Source organism: Delphinapterus leucas, chromosome 6 (genome assembly GCF_059928025.1).
Source record: "Delphinapterus leucas isolate spDelLeu-1000000601 "Yukka" chromosome 6, BTC_Dleu_Yukka2, whole genome shotgun sequence".
Lineage (NCBI taxonomy): Eukaryota > Metazoa > Chordata > Mammalia > Artiodactyla > Monodontidae > Delphinapterus > Delphinapterus leucas.
In genome coordinates, this window is record NC_143134.1 from 121,277,200 (window position 1) to 121,302,215 (window position 25,016).

At 54.3% G+C, this 25,016-nt stretch overlaps 3 protein-coding genes across 9 annotated transcripts in view; 1 reads left to right on the top strand and 2 right to left on the bottom strand.

The window, feature by feature from the left end:
- Positions 1 to 10,745, bottom strand: part of AK8 (adenylate kinase 8) — a 138,890-nt gene extending 128,145 nt beyond the window's left edge. Inside the window, exons 1-3 of the mRNA XM_022578334.2 lie at positions 10,070 to 10,745; positions 7,331 to 7,415; positions 715 to 764 (exon numbers count right to left, since the gene is read on the bottom strand). Of these exons, the coding sequence (XP_022434042.1) occupies positions 715 to 764; positions 7,331 to 7,415; positions 10,070 to 10,210 (276 nt within the window). The 5' untranslated portion in view covers positions 10,211 to 10,745. The remainder of the gene's footprint in view (positions 1 to 714; positions 765 to 7,330; positions 7,416 to 10,069) is intronic.
- Positions 10,746 to 14,712: 3,967 nt separating this feature from the next.
- Positions 14,713 to 17,080, top strand: SPACA9 (sperm acrosome associated 9). The gene is given in 3 exon segments (XM_089912658.1): positions 14,713 to 15,642; positions 16,119 to 16,200; positions 16,310 to 17,080. Coding segments are annotated over 3 exon segments (831 nt in total). The 5' UTR covers positions 14,713 to 15,468; the 3' UTR covers positions 16,885 to 17,080.
- A 1,560-nt stretch (positions 17,081 to 18,640) lies between these two features.
- TSC1 (TSC complex subunit 1) overlaps positions 18,641 to 25,016 on the bottom strand; it is a 48,543-nt gene continuing 42,167 nt past the window's right edge. For all 7 annotated transcript variants that reach the window (XM_089913930.1, XM_022578330.2, XM_089913931.1 and 4 more), the window contains 3 exons: positions 24,749 to 24,936; positions 24,506 to 24,667; positions 18,641 to 24,097 (listed from right to left, as the gene is read on the bottom strand). In XM_089913930.1, the coding sequence (XP_089770056.1) occupies positions 23,560 to 24,097; positions 24,506 to 24,667; positions 24,749 to 24,936 (888 nt within the window). In that variant the 3' untranslated portion in view covers positions 18,641 to 23,559. The remainder of the gene's footprint in view (positions 24,098 to 24,505; positions 24,668 to 24,748; positions 24,937 to 25,016) is intronic.

The window sequence follows — 25,016 nt, forward strand, 5'->3', positions numbered from 1 at the left end:
TCGGATGATTATAACTGAAGACGCTTTGGTACTTAAAAAAGGAGCCGAAAGATTAAAACCATACATGGAATGAAGCTTCAGCTTCACGACAGGGGTTGCCTCTAAGGAGGGAGAGACAAAACGGAGTGAGGGAAGTGGGGTGAGGTATTTGCCGTATCTTTAAAGTTCTACTATCTTTGAAATGGAGAGAAAGTCGTCAAAGCAAATATGACAAAATGATAAGTACCTGTAAAATCCAGGAGTGGGACACATGAGTATCTCTGGTGTAGTTTCTCTGCTTTTCTGACTGGTTAAAACATTTCATAATTAAAATTTTACGAGTGAATCTGAAGATTCCACACCAAAAGTCTTTGCAATGTGTGTGCCATTTGACCCAGCGCTTCCCCTTCTAGAAATGTATCCTAAGGATGGAACCAAGGGTTTGCCAGGATGGTGGCCATGTAGCCATGAGAAAACCCTGGAAGGAATATCCCACACATTCAAAGAATGCTTATCTCTGGATGGTTGGGGAACTCTACGTTTGTTTTCTGTATTTTCTAGGTTTTCTACTACAAACACATACTGCCTCTTGTCATGAGAAGATAAGAGGTAGGAGAGAGAAAAGATGAAGAAAAGCTCAGTTATGTTGAAAATTTGCAGAGGTGGAGTCTCATTCCGTCTCTGCAGGACAAATGAGATACTCCCGTATTACCACACTTAATATGATACACTTACTATAGTTGTTTTCCCCGAGGCGGGTGGACCTAGTATTACAATCTTCGGCACTGTGGAATAAAGAGATTTGAGTGTCACCATTCAATATGACAAAGCAACCTCCCACGTCTGCAGAGCTCTGGGTGTATGTATTTCTTTCTTCCCCAGATTTCATTTTCTGGGAGTGACGCGGTCATTTGTAACCCAGTGGCTCCGAGATGCTCCCACCACAGAACATACTCTCTGTGTTTAGAGAGGTAAGTGATCACTGAGATGGTTTATTTTTCTGTCTCCAAGGGGATGTGGACAGGGTAACTTGTTTGCCAAACTAATAAATATCAAGAACAATTGGGATTTCAAACACCATAAAGCATTTTAAACAGGGACTTTGTCTCAGGGACATGCTCTCAAATAAAGCTGTATTTTATGTAAATCGACCTTCAAAGGCGGGTTTGGTTTTTTTTTTTTAATATCTATGCCTTTTTATTTAGCAAATTGTATTCCCCATCATTTTACAGAGGGAAATAATGGGGAAAAGCCTGGAGTGTATGGGCCAGATTTATAAAAACCCCAGATAGAAAAGGCTTTGTTTTCAAATACGGGCATTTCTATGAGGATGGAAACCACTGGCTTCGGTGTGATACTCCTGGGTCTGGAAGGCTCCCGACCCTGCAGAATTCCCGAAGACACTACCAGACTAGCGAGTAGGTACTGGCCGTTGGAAAAGAAAAAAACAAAAAAACCAGCATCTTAAGAAAAGTGCTGGAAGGCGTGTGCTTGGGTCAAAACAAAGGAAGCGTAATGTGGTGTCTGGACAGGTGAACCCACGCTGGTTCCTCCCTGAGTGCCACCTTGATGATGTCATCCCTCCCCCAGCTGTGGGAAGCGAGGGGTGCAGCACCCAGGTTGGGGAACCAGGCCTCTGCCTCTGCCTGTCAGCCTGGCCCCAGCCCACGGAGAAGGATGAACAGGTGTGCACAGCAACTCACGGGGCCCGTTCCTATCAGGCCTCCGAGAGGGAGCCTCATCCAGGTGGGGGACCTCCTAGTTTGGGAGTGGACACAGAGAAGGAACTAGCGGGTCTGGCCCCCGAGTTGATGATCACCAGCAGACCCACACCTGGCCAGGCTGCTTGGGTTTAAACAGACTTGTGCCCCAATTCACAGCACCTTCTCATTTTCAGGGGAAACGCAGAGGGCAAGTCCAGGATAATTCACTGATTCACTCCACAAATACTCATCGAGAGCCTCATCCAAGCTCGCGCTGGGCTGAATGCTGCCGAGAAAAGCAAGGTGGCCTGAGGCCCGCACCGGGTCCGCGAGGTGATCGCGTTAGACCAGACCTGAGAGGGAGGGCCGGCCTCTGCCCCGTCTCCGCGAGGGAACTGCCTCTCCTCAAGCCCACGGAGAATGTCAGACACACGTCACAGCTTCCTGCTGCTGCCTGATGTCTGTGTGCCTCCAGCTGGCGGCCTCAGAGCAAACACTGTCGCTGGCCGTGTTTCTAAATCTGGTCCACTGGCCCCACTGTTGTGAAATGTAAGCAACTTGCTTCTCGGAAGCCCAAAGCCTTTCCTGGGGCTGGTGATGTGAATCAGGGATGTGGGACAGGAAGGCCCTGGTCGGGGCAGCACCTGGCCTGCTGCCAGGAGGCGTGGCCAGGCTCCAGCTCAGCAAACCCCTGCACATACCCTTTCTCTCCGGGTCACGCTTGGCAAGGGAGCCTCCGGGCCTCCTCAGCAGGGCGGACTCAGCGGCCAGTGTCCTTCTGGCCAAGGGGCTCTGTGTCCCTTTAAGTCCCCTTGGACCCTTGTTGAGGGGCCTGACCCTCACCAGGAGGCTGGGATGTGTCCTGGCATCCTAACAGCCTCGCCTAGCTGGGGACCCTGAAGGTCGCCCAGGAGCCCCGAGCAATCCTCTCCCTTGACCTTGGACTTCCTCCCTCTTCTGATGATGTTCTTCCCATGTCCCTACCTTGTCACCCGTCACCTCCCCATCAGGAATGTCCTCCTCACCCTAACCCCCCCAGCCCCACTGGCTTCCTCTTCTGAGATTCTCACCCCACTCCTGATTAAGGGGCTGCTGCAGCCTTGGTGAGTTCTGTCGCCCTGCTGAGCAGCTGAGCGGGTCCCCAGGGGGCAGCAACCAAGTCTCATCCTCCTTTCCTGCAGCCGGCATTGCGAGGAGCCACACACGCAGCAGGACCTTTGGTGGCCTCCTCCTCGGCTGCCGCCCTCTCTGTGGCCACTGAGTGTTTGGTTACCTTTGTCTCCACCATCACTACCTCCTCACAAAGGCATCTTCTGCCAACTGGCATTCTTGGTTGCAAGCTGCAGGAACCAGATGAGGCTGAGTCGGGTAGAGAGGGGTTTATTCAAAGGCCAGCATGGCTCAGAGAATCCTGCCCAGGCGGGAGGCAGGCCCGGGGCCGCCCACCAGGAACAATGCCCCACGTGAGGCCACCAAGGGGTGTGGGCGGGGCAGCGCACACCGCTGCACACACTGGGCCCCTGACACTGCAGCCTGCGTCCAGAACGCTGCTCACGCACGGCCACCGGGAGCCGGGCTCTGCAGGGCCGCCAGGGACAGCACCTCCCAGACCGTGTCCACAGTCGGGGCTCCACTGAGTGGAGCAGCTCAGGGCACAGGCCCAGGGCAGGCAAGGCACTTTCGGCTGTGGGGGTGGGAACCAGGGCGGGGCTTCACAGCCCATTCTCTGCTCTGGCCTTGTAACCTGGGGCAAGGCCTGCCGGGGCCCTGCAACCTGAGGGGAGAAGCCACAGCAAGTGGAAAACACTGCTTATGGGATGAGCCTGGAAACCAGGTGGCTTGGGGAACACTTGGTCAGGGGAGATCGGAGCTGGGATGCCACGGAAGGCTGGCGGGGAGGGGCAGGATCAGGGCAGCAGGGAGGGAGGTCGAGGGCGGGGGGGACTGGTGCGCTGACGCAAAGAGCTCACTCGGACCGCGGGGAGAACGCCTGCTTGCTGAAGCCAGAAGAAGACAGGGTGGTGGGGCGGCGGGGGGAGGATGGGGGTCTGGCTCAGGTGCCCGACGCCCTGCTGCCTCTGCAGGGCTCTAACCCCAGGCCTCCGCTGAAGCTCCCTAGAACTTGGGCCAGACTCAACAAGGCCCAGGGCCTGAGGGACCGGGCAGAAGGGGCTGGCTGCACCTTGACAAGAGCATTTTGGGAACGAGCTGACTCCCAGGTTGCACGTTCATTTTGACAAAAGTTATGAGGCTCCATGGCTGCTGGGGAAGCCCTCCCCTTCCTCGCTCCGTAAGTGGCACCCAAATTGTACACATCTATGAAAATACTTTAAAAGGGGAACATCCACGGCCTTTCTCCGCACCTAATTTCTTGCACACATTTATGTGATTAATTTCAGTTTCTTAAAATCTAACACCTTGAAACTCCAGGCCTGCTCATGAGTAATTATTTATAAACAGTGTCATAAAAGGCTGCTTGACTGCCAAGAGTAATCAACTTCTTCAACCCACTTCAAAGGAAATCAAAAACCCTTTCCATCCACAGAGCCTTTTGAGGTTTAACTAGGAGCATGATTTAAAATTCACAAGAAAACCCTTAGGTATTGGAGCTCTAATACACAGCTTTCTTGGACAAACGTTTGATAAAAAACGAAACATACCATTATACACACCATCGCCTTCTTTCATATTGCCCAGGGCTACTGTAAATGCTCACTTTGTACTAAATCTGGTTTTCTTGCAGCGAAGGGGCTGCCAGCCCCTGTGCCGGCGGCTCCCCTCATTCCCTCACATGCACGCTAACCGCCAAGAGTCCAGAGTCTTCTGTCCCTCTACACTAGCCATTGACCATGCCACCGTGCGTGGCCATCCAGGAGGCAGAGGGTTGAGTGCCCGGTTGCAGTTAACACGGGCCACTGCATGGTCGGGAGAAGGCAGGACCGACCGACCCACTAGCCCGGGGCTGCAGAAGTGCTCACTGGACATCAGGGGACCTCTCCAGGCCTCCTGTGGTCTTCTAGAACCACAAGGGTTGGGTGAAACTCTTTTCACCTTCGCCCTCTCATAGAGAAATTCCAGAAGCATGGTCTTCTCCCCTCCTCCTCCAGCCCCCCTCTTTCTCCCACATTTTTCTTCACTTGCAGGTGGAGGCCTGGGCACGGGAGGGGAACTCAGAGATGCCCCTCTCTTCATTTAAGTGGTTGAGCCAAGAGGCAAAGATGTGCCAGCGACCCTCAGAGCTGCCAGCCCAAGGCCTGGGAGTGGGGATGGAGGGCTCTGGGAACAAATCAACCCCTCAAAACAGTGGTTACTGGGATCCAGTGACTCGACTCCCTGAGAGAGCACCTGGACCAAAAGCCTGGACTCCAGCCATGGGGGAGGACAGCCAGGAGGCCGGCCCCTAGCTCCAGCTGAACGGGGAGGGTCTGAACTCTCCACCCCTACTGGAGAGCAACAGAGCAGGTGTGACGTGGAGAAAGGAGGCAGGGCTCCGTGGAGGGCAGCCTTGGAAAGGAGGCCCCAGCACGAATGGAAAGGGGTGCTGAGGAGGGTGGAGGGAGGTGGGAAAGGGCAGAGGAGCAGGTTCTTACAGGTGGCTGTAAGGCCAGCGCCCGAGAGGACGGTCCCGCCGATGCCGACTGCACTGCATTAGATGACATTTGAACTTAAAAATTCTGGTCAAGTGGATAGTTTGACACTGAAAATCATTTCTGCATACAGAGGAGCAAGATTAAAGCATAAAGATGGACTGTGCCTCAAATTTCAGGCTCTTGAATTTCTAGCAGGGAGACTAACGAAGACTTCAGGTCTGTGGTAGAACACACAGCGTGGCACACACACCCCTAAACAGAATTTTTCAAACCATAAGTAGCAAGGGCCACCACAACCCAACTTAGGGTTCAAATGGTTGTATTATTATCAAGTATGGTTTTCATTTAGAAAATCCTCATTAAGCTTTTCACAAGTGGACACTTGCATGGCACCACCTGAAGCCCGGCGGGAGCATCAGGGCCTTGTCATCCCTTCCCACGGTGTCACTGACCAGTCGCCATGGATGAGGCCGGAGCTTTGCCGCCTCCATCTCTGTTACCAGACGTGCCCATTTTACAGAGGAGGAAACTGAGGCCGAGAGAGAGCAATGATCTCTCGCCATTTCGTCGCACTTAACTAGAAGATGTGAGCACAGATGTGCTGGAGGCTCCCTGGTGGGGGGGATGGCGGGAAGGGACACCTCCCTGAACTGCGCTTCCCTGCACTTCCCTGCTTTTGCTTCGCTCTTCACTTTGAGTTTACTTCACTGTTACTTTACCTTTATCTGGCCTTCAACTTTTACTTCTTTTGACTTTGCTTTGCTGTATTGATTGGGCGGGGGCAGTACAAGAGGGGAACACAGGCAGAAGTGCTCCCAGCAGCCCTCAAGTAACAGAACTTAGCAACACCGGGCCCCGCGAACAGCCGGGGGGCAGGGGGCTGCAGAAACGTCTTCCTCTGGCCAACGAAGGCCACTTGGTGAGGCCAGGGCAGCAAGCTGGGGTCCAGAGCAGGGACCACCAGGAAGCAAGGGGGCTTCTCACCCCACAGAGCAGGTGAGCCTCCCTCCCGCCCCGACCAGAGCACCAGGGAACGGAGGCCCCTTAGAAGACTCTCCGCGGGGCAGACTGCATCCCCCACCTCCGTCACATCCCCCCCCCCCCCCGGCTCGGTCTCCGCCTGGGGCACACGCGCTCACACTCAGAGTCCGTTCTCGAATATGCCTCCCTGGAGGCTCAGAAAATGGCACTCCTGGGGCTCTCTGCACCACACTGAACCACGCTGCTTAGGCCTCTGAAACGGCCCCTCACTCCGATGCCCTGACCCTGCCCAGGCCACGCGGAAGAGGCCAGGTGTCCCTGGCAACCTGCAGGCTTGGAGTCTCCTCTCTCCCCATTTCTTTTTTAAACTACTTAGCATCCCCTCTCATCTTAGGCCTCTGAACCCCACCACGGGGCACCTCAGGCCTCCATCCCTCTCGACTGCACCAAGCCCTCACTTCACTGGTGCGCTGGTAGCTCCTTCAAAGCGGCTAATGCTCCAGTGAAAGAAACATCACAGCTCCGAGACACTGGCCTCCCTGACAGCTCACACAGGACGGCAACAAGCCTCCACGTGGGCCGAAGCGCCTCCTCTCCCACCTCCCTGTCAGGGGCTCCGGCCTTGGGTCTGGTCGGCCTGCGCTCGCTTGGGCCAGGTTTAGGGAGCTCTGGAACTCATTAACGGGCGCCGACAACAAGACCATCAGGAAAACCCGAGTGTTGCCTGTCTGGGTAGACCAGAAACCACATTTACACCTGACAAGTGGAGTGATCACAGAGCTTAAACCCAACAGGCGACATCAGCTGGGGCGTGCCAAGGCATTAATAATTAATTCCGCGGGCCATTCTGAGGTTTTCATTTTAATCACTTGGCAGGAGAATTTGTATGAGTTGTGCTCCAAAAGAAATTAAGGCATTTTTCAATTAACCACCTCCCCAAGTTGGCAAAACCTTTCCCCACCCTGTTCTGACCTCCCTTTAGACACGGGGAGGACAGAGTGGTTCCCAGAGGTTCCCAGGAGGGGGAGGGGAGGGAGACAGCGGGGGAGGGGGGAGGAGGCCCACTCCAGTGCTCACCGTAATCATTGTCTCGTTGCAAATGCTCAATCATGAATGGGATGGGGTCCTCGGGCTGCTGGATCAGGAGCTGCTCCAGCATGTTCTGTGGGCACAGGGCAGACACCCAGGTGGTTAGCACCTGCATGAGCACCCAAGGCCCCAGGCTCAGGTGGCCCAGCACCCTGGTATCGCAGTGGATACCAGTTACGGGGCCTGATCTCCCCCCTGCCCCCCACCCTAGCTGGCATCTGTTTGGGTCCCTGTGAGCAGAGGCGTGAGGGAGGGGCCGCGTGGGCTTTGCTGGGGAGGCACCCTGACGGAGGCGGAGCTGGAGGGATGGAGCCCCTGACTCAGAGCAGGCAGTCTCGGGGCCCTCGCCCCTCACTTCCTTGGTGACTCCCAGACCAGCCTTCTCTCGGTTTCTCTCCCGCGCTGCACCCGTTCACCCCTCAGAGCCCTAGCAAATGCTGTTCCTTCAGCTTGGAACACTTTTCCTCAGGCCTCAATGGAAACATACCTTCCCGATGATACTCACTAGGTCAATCCTGTCATATGTTTCTGCAGCCCCCGTGCATCCCCTTTATCGCCTCCCCCTTGTCCCAGTGCCCGGCACAATCCCAGTAGGTGCCCCACGCGGACGTCTGCTGGGGGACGTGGCCATCGCTGCTACCTGTGTCCCTCCAGAGTGGAACAGATATCTAAAAGAGTCCTGGGATTGTCTGGTTATTTAACTCTAAGGGAAAGCAGCTTGCACGGTTCCAGAACAAAAGGCTCAGAAATTAACCAGGTGGCTGACAGCAGCCGGGCTGGTGCACTAGGGAGCAGCCTTATGCCCTAGGGACAAGCAGGGAGGGGCTGTAGCCCTTTGGGGGCAGAGGGAGAGCAGGGCAGTAAAAAACAGCATGAACCATGAGAAGTCCTAGCCCCACTCCGCTTCTCACCATCAACACCCTTCCCTTCTCTGGGCCTCAGGTTCCCTGCCCATTAAAAGGCACAGTTGGACGAGATCCCTAGTCCTGTATCACTGGTGAGATGGTGTGAGATGATTTTAGGTGGTTCTCAGATGAATATTTTAAATTTCACTCGTACACAGCTGCACATCTAACGTGTATTAGAAAAATCAGTATGTGAAACCTATGATTTCAAGGATATTGCTTAGGATGAGGTGAAATAAGTTAATAGTTTTAAAGTGGGTTGATTTAAAGAAATGATTAAGTTAAAATGGAAATCTGGTTTTGGTTATATGAATCTATACCTGTGATAATATTTCATAGACTCATACCCTTAAATGAGTGCTGGTAAAAATGGATGAAATCCAAATAAGGTCTGTAGTCTAGTTAATAGTATTGTACAAATGTCAATTTCCTGATTTTGACAATGTAGGACAGCTACCTCAGATGTTACTACTAGGGGAAGCTGGATCAAGGGTACACCAGAACTCTGTACTATTTTTGTAACTTCCTGTGGGTCTAAAATTATTTTAAAATAAAAACATTGGGAATTCCCTGGCAGTCCGGTGGTTAGGACTCAGTGCTTTCACTGCTGTTGCCCAGGTTCAATCCCTGGTGAGGGAACTAAGATCCCACAGCGTCGCTGCACAGCAAAAAAAAAAAAAAAAAAGCCAGAAAATGGAAATGGTAAAAACCATGGAGGGAGCACACAAATGACTAAGGACTGGAACTACTGGACCAAAAGCTTCCTCAGGCTGCTCCTTCCAACAACTGCTATGAGATACACCAGATTCTCTAGAGCGCAGCACAGTGCTCCCAGGAGTTGCCCCATCCTGCCCACCACCCGGTGACTTAGGACCCAGCTAGCCATCTTCTTTACTTAGGTTGGCCACTCAGTTTTAGAAATCTCTCGTGTGCCCTCTATCAGTTAACACTTTCCCAAGGAAGCCTGTGTTTGCTGGAGAGATGGAGACTCAGGTTTCTTAGTCTGAGTTCTCTCAGAGCTGTCAGAGGTTCAAATGGCCACTGGCATCGCTAAGGAGGTGCCTCCGGGGATGGGGTATACCCGGAGGAGCAGACAAATGCTCCAGCTTCCCTTTGGCCCTCAGAACCTCGGAGTGGCTGACAGTTCCTCCAGTCCGGCTCCTGAAAGCCTTTACTTCCACAAGACGCAGAAGGGAAACCTGGAGCACATGCAGGGGCACGGCTTTGCCTAAGGTCACACAGGGAGTAGGTAGGTCAGGTCAGGAACTCAGGATGAGGGCTTGGGAGGTGCCCTGAACTCTTGGCCCTGAGGAGGAAGGGCCAGGTAGGAAATGCTGCTGTCCAAACCACAGGGCTGCTGTCCCAGGAGGTGGCCCTCTCAGAGGACGGAGAGGGCCACCTTCAACGCAGACACTCCTCAGCTCAGAAACCAACAACTGCAGACGGCCTGGGAATTGTCAGCACCAGATGAGCCCCTTGGAAACCACCTCTTGCAACCTGGCGTCTCACAGATGGGGGAACTGAGAAAAGGAAGGGACCTCTTCCAGATCATGGACTTGACTGGGGCGGGGCCAGGACCAAATCATGGCCAGCATGGCCTGCCCCCTTTCCTCCCTCCAGGGAGGGTCAGGGAGCATCTTTTGGTCGAGCGGTCCCTTGGGATACGATGGCACAGGAGTCGAACAACCCAATTTGGGCGTCCTCTTGGGTAACAAACGTGACCCCCTCCCTGATGCGCTGTCGCCGGCGCGCAGCCGGACCGCAGCAAGAGGTTCCCCGGCCACCGCCTGGTGTCGCGACAGGGCAGGGCTGCCCGGGTCACCTGCATCAACTCGAAGACGTGGTTCGCCTCCCCATACTGGGGCATTTCCGGGGGTATGCGGTGCGGGGCGGTGGTCGCGTCCATATCGCCGTACAACGCGTCCGCTCCCTGGTGACCGCTGTCGCTAGGGCCTCGCGTCATCAGCGCGCGCCGCTCCCTGGTGACCGCCGTCGCCAGGGGTGCCGCGCCGTTGCGTCATCAGCACGCGTCGCGCCCGCCCACCGGCGAGGCTGGAGCCTGGCCCGGGCACCCGCTCCCCCTCCGGCGCGCTCAGCCGCCTGGGGCAAGGGCTTCCCTGCCCTGGCCTCGTCCGCGCCCCTCTGCGCGCCCCCAGCGGGGCACCTCAAGTCTCCTCCAGCTGTGGCTTTCTGGGGTCAGAGGTGTCCCCTGATAGGGCCCCCCTGTGCTGAGAGACCCCAGTTAGGAGCTCCTTGAGCCACCCCGGCTCTGCTCTCAGGGCCTCAGTTTCCCCATCTTTAAAATGAAGAAGCTGAGTAGATGTGGGGCAGGGTGCTTGAAAAAGGAGGGGCGGGAGGGTCGAGGGTCCCGTCGGAAACCCTCAGACCAGCTTGCACCTTCTGAGCCCCCGAGACCCCGCCACTTGCTCCCGGGGAGGGGCGGGGCTGCCCCGTGACGATTGCTATGGCACCGGCGGTAACAATCTGGCCCACGGCCCCGCCCCTTCTCACCTCAGATCTCCCCACCCCACCCACCCCTTCTCCCAAGCCCTGGGAAGGGCCTCCCCGCCCCTCCGGGGCCCCAGACAGACACGGAGACACTCCAGCTTCAGGGCGCTCTGTGAGTGAAGGCCGCTCTAGGACAAGCAAGGTTAAAGCAGGCCCGGGGAGGGCCCATCCAAGCCCTGGATTTGGAAACTGGAGGGTGAGGGGGGTGGAGAATGGAGGGGGCCGCCGCTGCTGCCGCTGCCCTGAGAGAGAGAGTTGGGGTGGGACGCGGAGGGGGGAAGGAGGTCTGCAAATCGTGTTAATCCCCGGTGGGCAGCCTGGTATCTGACGCGGCACTGAATTGGGAGCTCTAGCTCTTGTCCGTTGCTATTCTTAGGAGGAGCTACCGTGATGTGAGCATTATGGAGCGGGAGTATGGCATAGTCAATACAGATTGCCCCGGAGTTCAAATCCTGGCTCCGCCCTTACTAGCTGTGCCAGCCTGCTCTGTGCCTCACTTTCCTCCCCTATTAAGTGGGGATTATGGAAGGTTTCCATGAACTAATATGTCAGAATTATTAGACGGTAACTGGTGTGTAGTAAGTGCACAATGCATAGGGGCTACTATTAGTAATATGTCTCATTTAATCTTTGCGCCAACCCTGAGAAATAGGTACCTTCATTCCCATTTTACGGGTGAGAAATTGGAGGCTCAGAACGGTAAAAATTTGTTAGCTGAGCCATTTCCTTTTTCTGGACCTCTTTCCTCATCAGCTGTTGATTATGGAGCGTTAGAATCAGAAGAGCCCTTGAAAAGCCTCTAATCCAAACTCCCTCATTTTACAGATGGATAAACTGAGGCCTGGAAAGGGGGAAATTCTAGGCCAAGGTCACTTGTTAAAGGTAGAGCCAGGCTGGAACTACGCGTCCTGACTCCTAGCCAAAGCCTTTTCCAGCAGCTACCAGCCTGGAGACATGCCCTCCAAGGGGAAGAGGCTCGCTCCCCCTCAGAACTGCCTTCTCAGAACACATACACACTTTGGTAGGCTTGTCAAATTCAACTGCAAAGACAGCTGGGGAAGAAAAGGAAGCTGCCTCACCCTGAACAAAGAACACAACCACCAAGCCTGCCATTTGCACTGGAGAGGTTCAGTTTGCTTCCTGGACATTTCTGAAATGACTTGCCTTCCTCCTCATTTATTTTAAGCCCTAGGCGCTTTTCATACCACGATTTAATCGTCTTTAGCAGCCTGAAAAAATACAAATCTATTAAAGCCTAAAACCTATCGGATAATCAGTTTTTTTCCTTCCTCCTCCCCCAGATCAAGAAGTGCCTGCACCCTGCGCCTTTCATCCAGACTAATCTGGCTGCAGTGACGCTTGTTCAAGGGGCGATCACTTTGGATAGCTTATTACATACAGCTCCTCTCACAATACTCCTGGTGCGCATGTCACAAGTCGATAGGATCAAGAACCAAGTCGGTTTTGCTCTCAGGGGCTCTTGGGGCCACCAGTCAAGGTAGGGCTGCTGTATCCCTAGAGAACTTGGCAGTTCCAGGAGGGTGGCAGGGAGCTGGGCACACAGGGCAGCCCCCTGAACGCTAGTCCTCGTTGCCCTGCGACGGGGAACAGGGAACAGTCTCACTTGAGCGGAAGCGAGGCCCAAGGGTCCAGGTAGTGCAGGCCCTTGGTATCCACTCCCCACCCCCAGCCACAGTCAATCTGGTATCTGGCGTGTTTCTCTCAATGGGCCATCACTGGGGGCTGGGGGGCGGAGGAAGGAAGGGAGGTATCCAAGATCCCAGGCTAAATAAAGTCGGGCAGAGCTGAGTGGGGAAGCTGGTTTGCTCCCGTCCTAGCTGCCTGACCTCGGCTCTGTCATCCGTCGTCTGTCATGTGGGGGTGATCATGGTACCCCGCTGAAAGGGCTGTAGCAAGGATCTGAGGTGATGCCTGTCCAGGGTTTACCTAGAGCCTCATCGAACCAGCTGTTATTAGGAGGATTGCGCCGAGCCATCTGGGATCTCAGCTCCAGTTCACCCTGCCCTGCACCCACCCACCTCCTGCAAATGCCCCTCTTGCAGACTGTGTAGCCCTTCTGGCCATTCCCATCTGGCTTCCCTGCTTGCTTTTCTCCTTCTCTAAACTACCGTTCACTTCACTTATCCTCATTGTCTGCCTCCCGTTCTTAAAGTCCCTCCAGGGTAGGGAGTCTTGTCTATTTTGTTCAATGCTGTGTATCCAGCCCAGCACCCTGCAGGTGTCTGGCACCTGGTAGGCACTGCGGCATAAATGAATGAACGAATGAATGAACGCCTGGAGTGCTCTGCACTTCCTTGGCTAGAAGCTTCTGTGTTCACTCTCACAGCTCTGCCCGTCAGTGGGCCCTCAGCCTCGCCCTGCCCACCGCCCCCGCACCCGCTCACGACATTCCCTCTTCCCACCCTCTGCCCAGGGTCCCACCCCTCCGTCCACCTGCCCTCGTCCTCTCCAAAGCCGGCCTTCTTTTCTTTTCTATAAATTTATGTATTTATTTATTTTTGGCTGCGTTGGGTCTTCGTTGCTGCACATGGGCTTTCTCTAGTTGCGGCGAGCGGGGGCTACTGTTCGTTGGGGTGCGTGGACTTCTCATCGCAGTGGCTTCTCTTGTTGCAGAGCACGGGCTCTAGGCACGCAGGCTCAGTAGTCGTGGCGCGTGGGCTCAGTCGTTGTGGTTCGCGGGCTCTAGAGCGTAGGCTCAGTAGTCGTGGCGCACTGGCTCAGTCGTTGTGGCTCGCGGGCTCTAGAGCGTAGGCTCAGTAGTTGTGGCGCACGGGCTCAGTTGCTCCGCAGCATATGGGATCTTCTGGGACCAGGGCTCGAACCCGCGTCCCCTGCGTTCTTAACCACTGCGCCACCAGGGAAGCCCCCGGCCTTCTTTTCAAACCTCCCCTCCCCCAGGAGGTCGAGCCCTCAGCAGCCTTGGCTTCTTTCAGGGTGCACATCACGCCTGCTTTTACCTGTCTTGATTGCTGTGTTTCTGGCACCCGCTTACCTTTTGCAGCAAGGTGTGGGCCTCGCTCTCCTTGCCCTAGGCCAGGTCCTGGTAAGCCTGCCTCCATGCGAGGTAACAGAAAACCGCTGCACCCCAGGTCGACTCATTTCTGCCTCCAGGATGGGGTTGGGGGGCCTTGGCTGGCTGTGGCACGTGTTCAACAAACAGCGGGTCCCACAGTGTCCCCACCGCCCGGCTCCCCTGTCAGCTTGTGCTGAATGGGGCGGAGGTTGAGTAGAAGTAGGCCACTGCCCTGCGTGGCCCTGGACCAGGCCTGTCCCCAGTGGAGCTGCGCTGCTCTGTTGGCAAACACAGGCTACGGCTCCCAGGGGTGGCCTCAGGACGCTGCCGCTAAAGCTGCTCCATTCAGTTTGCAGTAGACCCACCTGGGCTGGTGGGGCACGATTGTCAGGCCCCCTCCTGGCATGGTTCCTTTATTTTTTTTCGGCCGTGCCTCACAGCTTGCGGGACCTTAGCTCCCCGACCAGGGATTGAACCCGCGCCCTCAGTGGTGAAAGCTCAGACCGCCAGGGAATTCCCTGGCGCAGCTCCTTTATGGCAGCGGGGCTGCGTTTAGCTCCCAGCCCAGGACTGCGGCTCCCAGCTCCAGCTCCCCAGCCCTCCCTCCTGTCTTGTCGTGGAGGCCACCTGGTGGTCTGTTTGCCTTTCATCTCCCTGATGCCGTCTCCTCTTGCCACAGAGACTCCCTCATTCCGGTCCTGCTGTGTGAGGACGCTGAGGGAGACCCATTAGAAACAAGCCTCCTCTCCAGCTGGGAGCTGGCAGGAAGCCTGGCTGTGTTCTCCGCACCCCCCACCCCAGTGTTCCGGCCCCTTCCACTTGCAGCATCCCACTGGGGCCCCACCTCAGCGCAGCCTCCTCTGACTGACGCGAGGCACGTCCAAGCCTGGGCTCCATGTGTGCCAGGGCCTCGTGGTGCAGGGACAGCCGGCTGTGGCACCTTCAAGGATGCTGGTTAGACATCAGGAAACCCAGGACCTAGTGCGTCTCTGGCACAAGCTTGCTGTGACCCCCTGGGCCTCAGTTTCCCCCGGAAGTTAAGGGGAGTTGATCTACTGAGCTTCCTTCCAGCCTAAACATTCCATAAATCCGTGACCTGGAGCATTTTGCACGTGCTCAGCAAAACTGTGATGTCATGGAGGGCAGAACCCACTGCCTTTCTCTGCTCAGAGGAGATTCTGGACACGTCGTGGACCCCCTGGATGACACTGGGACAGTTTGTGAGGCACCAAAAGACAGTACTCCCCGCAGCGTCAATGTTTCCAACCAGGGTTATCCCTGCAAACTCCACAGGAGGCAGGGAGGGGGCACCAGAGGCCAGCTGAGGCCCGGAGAAACTCACGTCTACAGCTGAGGGAAGGAAGTCTTGTTTCACGGCAAAGAATGTGGCCCTGGAGGGTAAAAGGGCTTTGGGTTGGGCTTGGCTCCGTCGCGGACAGCCTGCCGGGTTCTTGAGCAAGTGCACAGCCTCCTAGGGCCTTGTTTCCTTCTCTGCAAAATGGGGATGAAAACAGTCCCTGCTCCCCAGCGTTGTGGGGACCTGCTGAGCCCTGTGCGCCGCTGAGAGGGGCCGTGGGCATCTCACACCCCCCCGAGCTGGATCCGCGGGTCTGGCCCTGGGAGCTCGACTCTCCTCTTCCTTACACAGACTCCTCCTCGCCTATGAATGAGCAGACAGGATGATGAATGAGGTGAAGGAATCCCTTCGAAGTGTGGAGCAGAAGTACCAGCTCTTCCAGCAGCAGCAGTTCACCTTCATTGCTGCCCTGGAGCACTGCAGGGAGAATGCCAGCGACAAGATCCGGCCCATCTCCAGCATCGGGCAGGTGGAGGCTCGCGGGCTCACGGGCGGGGCCGGGCCTCATCCCCTCACTTGAACGCTGAAAAAAAACCCAAGGCCCAGAGAGGGCCAGTGCATGTGTGCCAGAATCGGGCTCAGATCCTAACTGGTGGAATGAGCCGTTCACTCATTCCCTCACCAAATATGTGAGTGAATGGCAGAGCGGTTGAAAAGTGTGGGCTCAAGACTCAGCCGGCCAGGGTTTAGGTCCCGGCTCTACCACACGCCACCTCTGTGACTTCGGGCCAGTGACTCATCTCTCTATACATTTCGTCTGGGAAACGTATAAAGAGCAGCACACACCTCCTGGGGCTCTTATGCAGATTTAATGAGATCGTCAGCAGAGCCCACTCTGTCGGCACCTGGTGCTGTCGGCCTGGGCTCAGGACAGGGATGTGTGGGGAACAGATGCACACGGTCCCAGCCACTGGGTTCCACTGCGGTTTAGAAACTGTGACCTGCCACGCACATTGCTAGTCACATTTGCAGACGTTGCAGACAGGCCAGGAGAAGGGGATCACAGACCAGTTGTTCCCAGAAGCCCAGGAAGAAGTGGGATGTCTGGAACCCGGTGCCATGGGCGTCAGCACCACCAGCGTGGCTCCCTAATTCTGAGCCCCGGGGAATCCGCAGCGCAGAGTGCCAAATTCTGGAGGAAGCTGTTTAGATACTAGGGTAAGAAGAGTCAGAGGGGCTAAACGGTGTACTTGGGAGTGATCAGAGCAGGCTTCCACAGCTCGTGACCCACGCCTTTCACATCAGGATCTCCTGGGGGCTCCTGGGCCCTAAACCCGCTCAACCACCATGTCTGGCACCGAGAGCCTGGCCTGGTGGGCGCACAGCTCTAAAACCTCCCAGGGGGGTTCTGCAGCGGGGGGCAGCTTTAGAAACCCCTGCCCGAGGTCTGGGCCGCGGCACGGGAGTCCCTGGGGCAGGGCTCAGCCGGCCCCTCTTGCCGCCCTGCAGGTGCCCTCCCGACATGGCGAACTACCTCAGCTGCCACGAGGCCAGGAACCACTGTGGAGGCGTGGTCAGCCTCATCCCCATCGTCCTAGACATGATGAAAGAATGGGTCGCCCACTCGGAGAAGCTGCCCCGCAAAGCGCTGCAGCACGTGAGTGAGCCCCAGGCCACAGGCACCCAGCCTCGGCTAAGAAAAGACAAGTGTGGGTAACCGACACAAGACAGACTCAAACCTATAGGGGCAAAACAGTGTTCAAAACCGCCCTGGAGACCAGCTGGTGGGAAACTGTAACTCAGCTGGTGACCTGCTTGATCCCAATCCCATCCTGTCCCATCCCGTCCCGTGGGGTACTTTGCTACTAAGCTTGGTTTCCACTAGTTGATCCATTTTCACTGGTGCCCACAGTCTTTGCCACTTATTAACCCCCAAGGGGACCGCCCCACGTATGACTGAGAACCTCTTTTCCTCTCGTGCTGTAACTTCTAACTTTTCCTCGCCTCTGAGCGTCAGGCTCCGTACTGATGAAGAGGACCCTCACTTAGTGTTGCCTGTAGAGGGTGTCCCGGGGAGGCCGGGAAAGGGCTAGGGCACTGACTGTCCCTCCCAGGCCCAGCTTTCCCAGCTGAGCCGTGCAGCTGGAGGAGGCCACTCAGCTCCCTTCCCGCCGCAGCGGCAGCCATAGGCGAGACGCCACTCTCTGCAAGACAGGGCTGCTCCCGCCTCCCGGGATGCTGAGGGCAGCATGTTGAACTGCTCAGTGTGATCAGGTCTCTGGACCAAAGCCCAAAGGGGAACGAACCCACCTTGCCTCTCCTTTACTTGGGAGAGACTGAGAGAAGCCGGAAGAATTGATTTTGTGGTTCCCGTCCGAGGACAGTTACCTGGTTTTCACAACATAATTGAGGCCCAGACATTGTAAAATGCGTCACTGGCTTCCGAGCTTGCCAGAAGTACTGTCTGACTGTTGGTTTTTGCCTCTTCACAGGGGGCGACTTAGCTTCTGTATTCTTGCTTCCTAGGGGGCGACAGTCAAGAATAAAAAGCGTTCTGCCACCTCTTTGCCTGGCCTGGTTTCCTGGGACTTATCCCTTAAAGAAAACGACATTCACCCTAAGACCCCAGAAGATGCTGGGCAGTAGCCTCACAAGCAAAACCACTAGCAAAGCGCTACCACTGTGGAGGGGAACACACCCCGCTCCAAACAGGGTCTGCTGTGAAGAGGTTTCTGCCAAAGGCCCACAGAAGGCCAGCCCAGTAACTCCTTGTATAGTTAGAGACCTACTCAGACAAGAACATCTGAATTTTCCAGACAAAACTTACAACTGCCACCTCGATGTCCTGTCCCGAAGGAGCTGATCCCGCTGTTAAATGGGCAGAGCTGACCAATTTCCAGGGCAGCTGGGCAGAAGCGAGCAGTGGAAAACCACACTGCAGACGTAGCTCCTCACTACTGGTCCTTTCCCAGTAAGGCCAGGGTGGGTCTTGCAGTCGTTTAAAGGTAGTTTCCCTCCTTCCTCCAAACACCTGATGGCGTAGGGAAGGTGGTGGATGCGAGCTGCACTCCCTCCTCAGCACACTCGTAAGACACAATCGGCAAGGCTCAGGGTCTGTAAGCGTTTGACAACGTTTGGAGGTGCCACCTGCGCTCCTCCAAAAGGGCTGTATTAAACCCAATGTGCCGGCCAACCCCTAGGAAGGCAAGCACACACCAAAAGCAAGGCTGGATGGCTGTGCAGACCCGGCCCGCCACCTGGTTTTGAGAGCTTTCTGGTGGAGACGGCTCCAGTCACCTCCCCCCACACCACCATGACACTTTGTGGGAAGAGCGTGAATTTGAGGCAGATACAGGTAGGATTTGTGGCTCTTTGCCCGAACAAAAGGATCTTACAGGGACCAAAGCCAGATTCCACTTGTCAGCACCCCCTCCAGCCACCCAAGGTCACCAACCAATCCAGACCCTGAGGCTTTCCATCTTTGGACAAGTTCCTACTTTGCCTATAAGCCCCTCAGAGGCCAACATGAGTCACTTCATGTCAATACAGCAAAGTAGTGCAAAACAATAATTTTTTATTTGTTCACAGTTAAACACAAGCAACTGCCTTGACATTTTAGAACATTCTAAGAAGGACAGCAAACCCTTTTGATTCCAGCTCCCATTCACTAAGGTTGTACCATTTCCTCTTGCAGTTCGCATTTATGGCATCTGATGTGGATTGTCTGACATGCTTTTAAGATCAAGACGGGAAGGTGTAAACCTTTTGACAAGAGATGACTTCCTTAAATTTAGCTAAAAGCAGTCAGCCAAAAAAAAATCTGTTTTTCAGTGATGGGACCCCTTTAAACTGCAAGTCAGCCACATATGGTTGATCCATGATTGAGTTACAAAACTAGATTATGTCTTAGCAAAATCTGTTCCTCCATAATATATTTATGGTCCATAGGCGTCCTCTGAAAAGTGATCACTGATTCTTCCTAGTGCAAAATGCCTGGCTGCCTCTTCAATAAGCCAAAGTGTCTGCTGCCAAGGGCAGCGCCGTACCCTCCTGTCCAAACACTGTATCAAGGTGGGGAAAGGGAGGAGGGGTTGGCCTGGGGGGGAAGGGTCTCCTCTAAAAGGTCTACTCCAACGGTTCAACTAGTCTACTTATCCCCGAGGATGGACAATTTTGTGGCACCGGGACGGGAAGGGGGAGAGAAAGCTCCTCTGCCTTCGTTAACTCGTTTCAAGGCCAGAAGCCGTCGTGGGCCCAGGTGCTCGACTATCGCAGGCAGGTTCCCCTTGTAGCTACAGCCATCCTCTCTCAGGGCGGCACATACAGACTGCAGGACGGAGTGGAGAAGACAGAAACACCGCTCCCCCGGGCACATCAGAGTCACGGACGGGGAAATGAGCCACGTGGGGACAAGGGTCACAGCAGCAGCCCGGGGGCCAGGCCCCAACCTCCATGTGTTCTTTCATCTATAAAGAAAAGCTTAATCAAGTGCAATCAATTCCTCTGTTGTGGTCTGGGGGAGGGCAAGGGCACATGTCAGAGAACTCTGGATGTAAACAGATACGCAATCATCTTCGCGTACTCGTGGCTGGTCAATTTTAACGCACGTACCTCGAACAGTGAAAATGCCTAGAGTGAGACGTGCCGATTTGGGTCATTCCACGAAAGACAGCTTTCTTCCCCACGCGAGACACACACTTCTGGGTGGGCTCGGGCTGCTCCCGGAGCCACTCTGAGGAGACGGCGGCCTCTCAGAGCATCCGCACAAGGTGGGTGGCACTCCACCTCGAAAGCAGCTCTGGACTGAGTCTTCACTCTGCCCAAACCCTCCTTAGACCTGTCCACACTTTCTAACACCTCTTACTGCTTTTGGTTAGAAAAACCGCATCTCCACATAGTACTGTCTTTCACTTGTTCTTCAGTTATTTCTTTCTGGCTTCAAGTGGTATGTTCTAGTATTTGGTGAAAATTCACATTGACTGGTCATAGCACTTTTGTTATATTCTCTACACAGAAACACCCAATTTTTTACTCTTAACCGTGAGTCTGAACATCCGTGGTCTCCACGGACCCTCTCTCATCATCATGATCATCTTATTTATCCTCTTTACAAAACTACTAGAGTTTTATCTTTCTCAACAGAAACACTGGAAACTACATGTGCTGTTGCAAATGGGGACGGCCCAGGTCTGGAGTTTTGTTTCCCACTGTCCTGGTTTTGCCCAGTGGGAAGCCGGCCTCTGTGGCCATGGTGGTACGGTGGGCTAATCTTTCCAACTGTCAGTGGCTTCCAGGACACTTCCCTGGATTGTAACAGTTTACCTTTTAAGAAGAGTTTGGACTATTTCCACCTAAACACATTACATATATTCTGGCTCACAAAGCAGCTTATCTATCACTTCTCTCTCCACTCACAGAGCCTAATAGGAACCTTCAGCAGCTTATTCCCAAAGGTTGGGCAGTTTTCCCTCCTGAAAAACCCTGCTGACAAACCTAGGGAGGTCACATCTACCCATCCACCTTATATGGTTGGTCCCAGCACTCATCTCCAAGGAAACCTCTGACCCAAGAAATGGTCTTCATCCCCTACCTTTGGATTTCAGTTAGTTTTCTTATTCATGACCAGGTATTTCTTCCAATTCCACAGTGACAAATTTCATAGACTTGTGACAGAACCTTGTCAAAAGCTTTTAAAATCCGTGAAAGCTCTGTCTGATAGAGATTCATGTACTTACCTACCTGTAGTAGACTCAGGAGCCCATTCTCTCTATGGAGACCATGCTATCATCTCCCCTCCCGCCCTCCGCAACGATGCTGCAGTGCTCCCTTTTAAAACAAGGGTTCACGCTCCCAAGACTCCCAAGAAGCAGACTCCAATCTTCTCTCAGGGTCTACGCTGACCCTGGCTAGTGTCAGGTGCTGAGCGGAACAGGTTGTGGACACTTTTGGCCAAACAGCTCTGAAGCAGAGAGGCAAGCCTGCTCCAAGCGACTCCAGTGGAGGTTAACCCTAACGTCTGTGAATACAGGCTCTGCCTTGAATGTGACGGTTCTACTGCCTTTGCCCTGCCTGTTCCCAGGCCTGAATTCTCTCTCGGGAGTTCCTCTACCACTATCACCTTCCCATCCTTAAAAATACTCACTGCAGCATAATCGAGTGACCCGCTGACTCTTGGCAAGTCTACCATTTTCAAAACCAAACCAAACTTTACTATCGACTCAAGTCCTCTGCAATATAAAAGCCTAAATTTTCAGGCTGGGTAACTTCAGCATGACTCCAGGCCTCCATCCCCCAGCCTTGGCTGAATAAAATCCATGGCCTCCTAGAGCCCAAAGGAAGCTGAGTGCAGCTGCTGGGGTCAGCCATGGTTATAAAGCTGAGCAAACGGATGCCCCGGCTGGAGGAGTATGCCAAGGGCCTCTAGCCCGGGGCCCCAGTCCACTTTACCACGCTGCCTCCTTCTTCCCTGTATTTTTACAACCTGTCCATTAAAAAATATTTTTCCTTTCTTTACATTGGCCTCCTTGCTTTTGCAGTTAGGGTAAAGGCTTTGATTTAAGTGCCTGGTATCTTTGTTCTGTGGCACAGATCTCCTGGGCTTGGGGAGGGGATAAGCGTTTAGAAACAGTTTTAATAGTTACCTTGTAACTTTTCTTTTCCTGGATTTGTTCACGTTTTCCTTTTCTAAATAAAACTTAATAGGAAACCAGAACGTACTGGATTTTAAGCTTTCCTTTGGAAAAAGCTGAATTAAACATCCATGGTGTCATTAATACTCCACATCAGGCGTCCAGGGGCAATTGCTGGCCCCGTGCTGGGCTGGAGCAGTCGGGCACACACCCTTCCTCAAGCTGGGATCCATCAGTCACACCCAGAAATCCTGTCCCAAGGAGGTGGTCTGCCAGTACAGCCATGGTGACATGGAGTCTCATTCTCTAGCTCCCTTTGGTTATTTAGGAGGCTAGAATATTTATTGCCACACTTTGAAAAACAGACTTTAACCCTCATGTGCTGGAAGCTTCCATACGCACTAAAGTTTCGTACCATTTCAGTTTGCCGTTTCCCTCTTCATGGATGAACCCTTCTACACTTTTAACTGAAAGATGAGAAAGAAAAAAGCCAAGTTCACTGGCTCTTTCCTACCAGTCTCCCCCTGCCTCAGCCTCGGCTGGATCACCAGGCAACAATTCTTAGGCTTCTAGCATTCATTTCAGGAGCACCTGCTGAGTTCAGATTCTCTGCCACGACCCATGTTCTGACTTGCGTCACCTCTCCCGAGCATGTGCAGGCAGCCCACTGGGTCCAGGCAGTCAGCTCTGTCAACCCTCTCCAGGACTCTGCTTTAATGCTCTGCCATGACCAACATGTGCAAGGGGAGCAGCATCAAGCCCCCTGCAGGGTCGGCCCCTGAAGGTCAGCATTGGGGTGAAAAAGCTGTTACCTTTTTGGTGGCCTAGAATCTACTATAGCGAGGCAACTCTCACAGCCTGAGACACGATGGTCGTAAAACTTTGAAGAAACTCTTTGGACCTTCAGAGCCTTTCTGCTGCAGCATCCCAGGGAAGCTGACGTAAACAGGAGGCACACGGGACAGGGAAGAGAGGCAAACAGCTAGCACCGCCCCGCCTGCAGGGGCAGGTCCTCATCCCCAGCACTTTCCTTTTCAGGGAGCTGCTCCAGCCACCATCCTCCCTCCTGCAGAGAGCACGCCTGACCACCCACACCCCAGCCTGTAATCAGAGCAGTACCAGCTTTCAAGCAAACGCCACACAGGCAAGAGGTAGTGGGGCAGGGGGACAGAGCGTTCCCGAAGGGGAGCATGGTCTCCACAGTGCCAGCTCCAGACTTTTCCAACAACAGACCCTTGTTCACATGGAACTTTCTAGGAACCGAGGAAATAAACCATCGTTCTTCTGGATCTGTGGCTTTAGATGATGGATGCTAGAACCAAAAGCAGTGACAACACCTCACGTAAGAGCTCTCACGGGAAGATGATCAACTTTGCATGTCACATCCTCCTGGAAAGGGACAAAACCAGACTTACCTGTGATGCCAACAATGACCTGGGCTCACGGAGAGCCTGCCCAGCTAACTGAGCTTCAGGAAAGGAGCGGGTGGTGTGTTAGACTCCAGGATTAAATTTGGCCTCATATTGCACAGGTTCAAAGGACACAACGATTTGGGGGGAAAAGGAAGAAAATAAAGCTAGTGAGGAACGCACCCTGGCCCTCGGGTTAGTACACGCTGCCAGGTAAATGAAAGAGAGGGTGGCCGAAGGGAAACCGAAGAGGCATTTCAATGCCAGATGCAAAAACCGTTCTGCATTCAGTCAACCGTCAAAGGACCCCCATCCCATTTCCTCTGCGGGAGCTATAGCCCCTCAACGCCTGGAAACAGGAAAGCTCTGAAACGGGCACTCGCGCCTCCCGTTCCAGGCCGGCGACACACAAGTTAACACTGATTGACACCGTCCCTAGCTGTGCTCGCGCTGTGCTTCATTGTAGTCCATGATACGCAGCTGTCCCACGCTGTCTGGCTTTGGGGGAGGTGGCTGCGGGCCGTCTAGGTTCAGGGGTGGCTTGGCTTCCACACCCGAGTCTTTGCCCAGCTCTGTCTTTAGGGTCTCAGAAAGGCTACTGCTGGTCAGGCTGTCCTCATCGCACTGGCTCTCACTCTTATTACGAAATAGCTCTCGAGCCTTCATGCCCAGGAAGCTTTTTGAACTAGGAAGTGAGCCGACAGTCATAGGGATGCCCGTAGTGGGCTCTCCCACGGCAGTCTCCCACCGACTGCTGCATGGGCCCACCCTCGGGTTTGGGGGTTTCTCTGGGGTAGAAAGCTCACTGCCGCCACTGCTGCTGCTGCTGCTGCCGCCTCCGCCTCCTCTACTTCCGCTACCGCCCCGGGCGCCGCCGGGCCTGGGGGGCTTGGTCTCCCCGTTAGGGCCAGATGCCTCTTCATTGTTGTGCCCTGTCACAGAATCCGAGCAGCCGTCACGACAACAGTCGAGCCTGTAAGAAATCCGAGGACGAGAAAGGGAGCCGGTGGTTGCAGTGCCCGTGTTTGGGAAGCATGGAATTACCCGGACGCGCACTCGCACCGACACTGAACTCTGCCGGCCCGCTCTATGTTCTAGAAGAGAGGACTCCCGTGTTGAGAGCTCATGAAGAGAAACCTAAGCCACAACCAGGGATATCAGATGGCGATCTTAAATAGGAACGCTTCCCAGGACCATTATCAAGTGCCTCGGGCCCCAGGACAAGGAACTCAGAAGGATGGCTGGGTGCTCTGAGGGATGCAGCTGAGAGCTGCAGGCTCGCCTGTCAGGCTGGGACCGCTGCTAACACCACGCGATGCCTCCCTGCTCTGTCAGCGGCAGCCTCACGATGAGGCCATGGCTGCCGACTCTTTGCTCCTACCTTTCTTCCGCTGCTTCGGCTGCTTCTGTTTTTTCTTCTTCAAGTTTTTTCAGGAGGCCATCCTTCTCCAACCTGCCGTATAAATCTAAGATCTCCAATTCAAACACTTGGGTGATCCTCTTCTGAGCTTCATACCTGCTCTCTGCGGCCTGCAGCTGTCCTCTGAAAGATACAGACCACCCCAGAATGTGGGAAGTTCTACTTAAATACATCACAGCAAAAACCTTTCCCCCTGAAAGTTACCTTGCCTGGAGTTTGACATCCTCTAAATATTTTTTCTGTTCCAAAAGAAGGTGGTCTTTCTTGGCTAGATGAGATTCCAGTTCCAAAATCCGTTTTTGAGCAGTATCCAGCCTCTGATTCTGCTGGAGAACATGGCTTCTGTTTTTTTCTAGTTCTTTCCGATATGCAGTTTTCATCATTTCTACTTCCTGAAAACAAAACAAAACAAACAAAAAAGGAATTGGAGTTAGTACTTTTAAAAAATGAACATGCCATATCCACTTTGAAA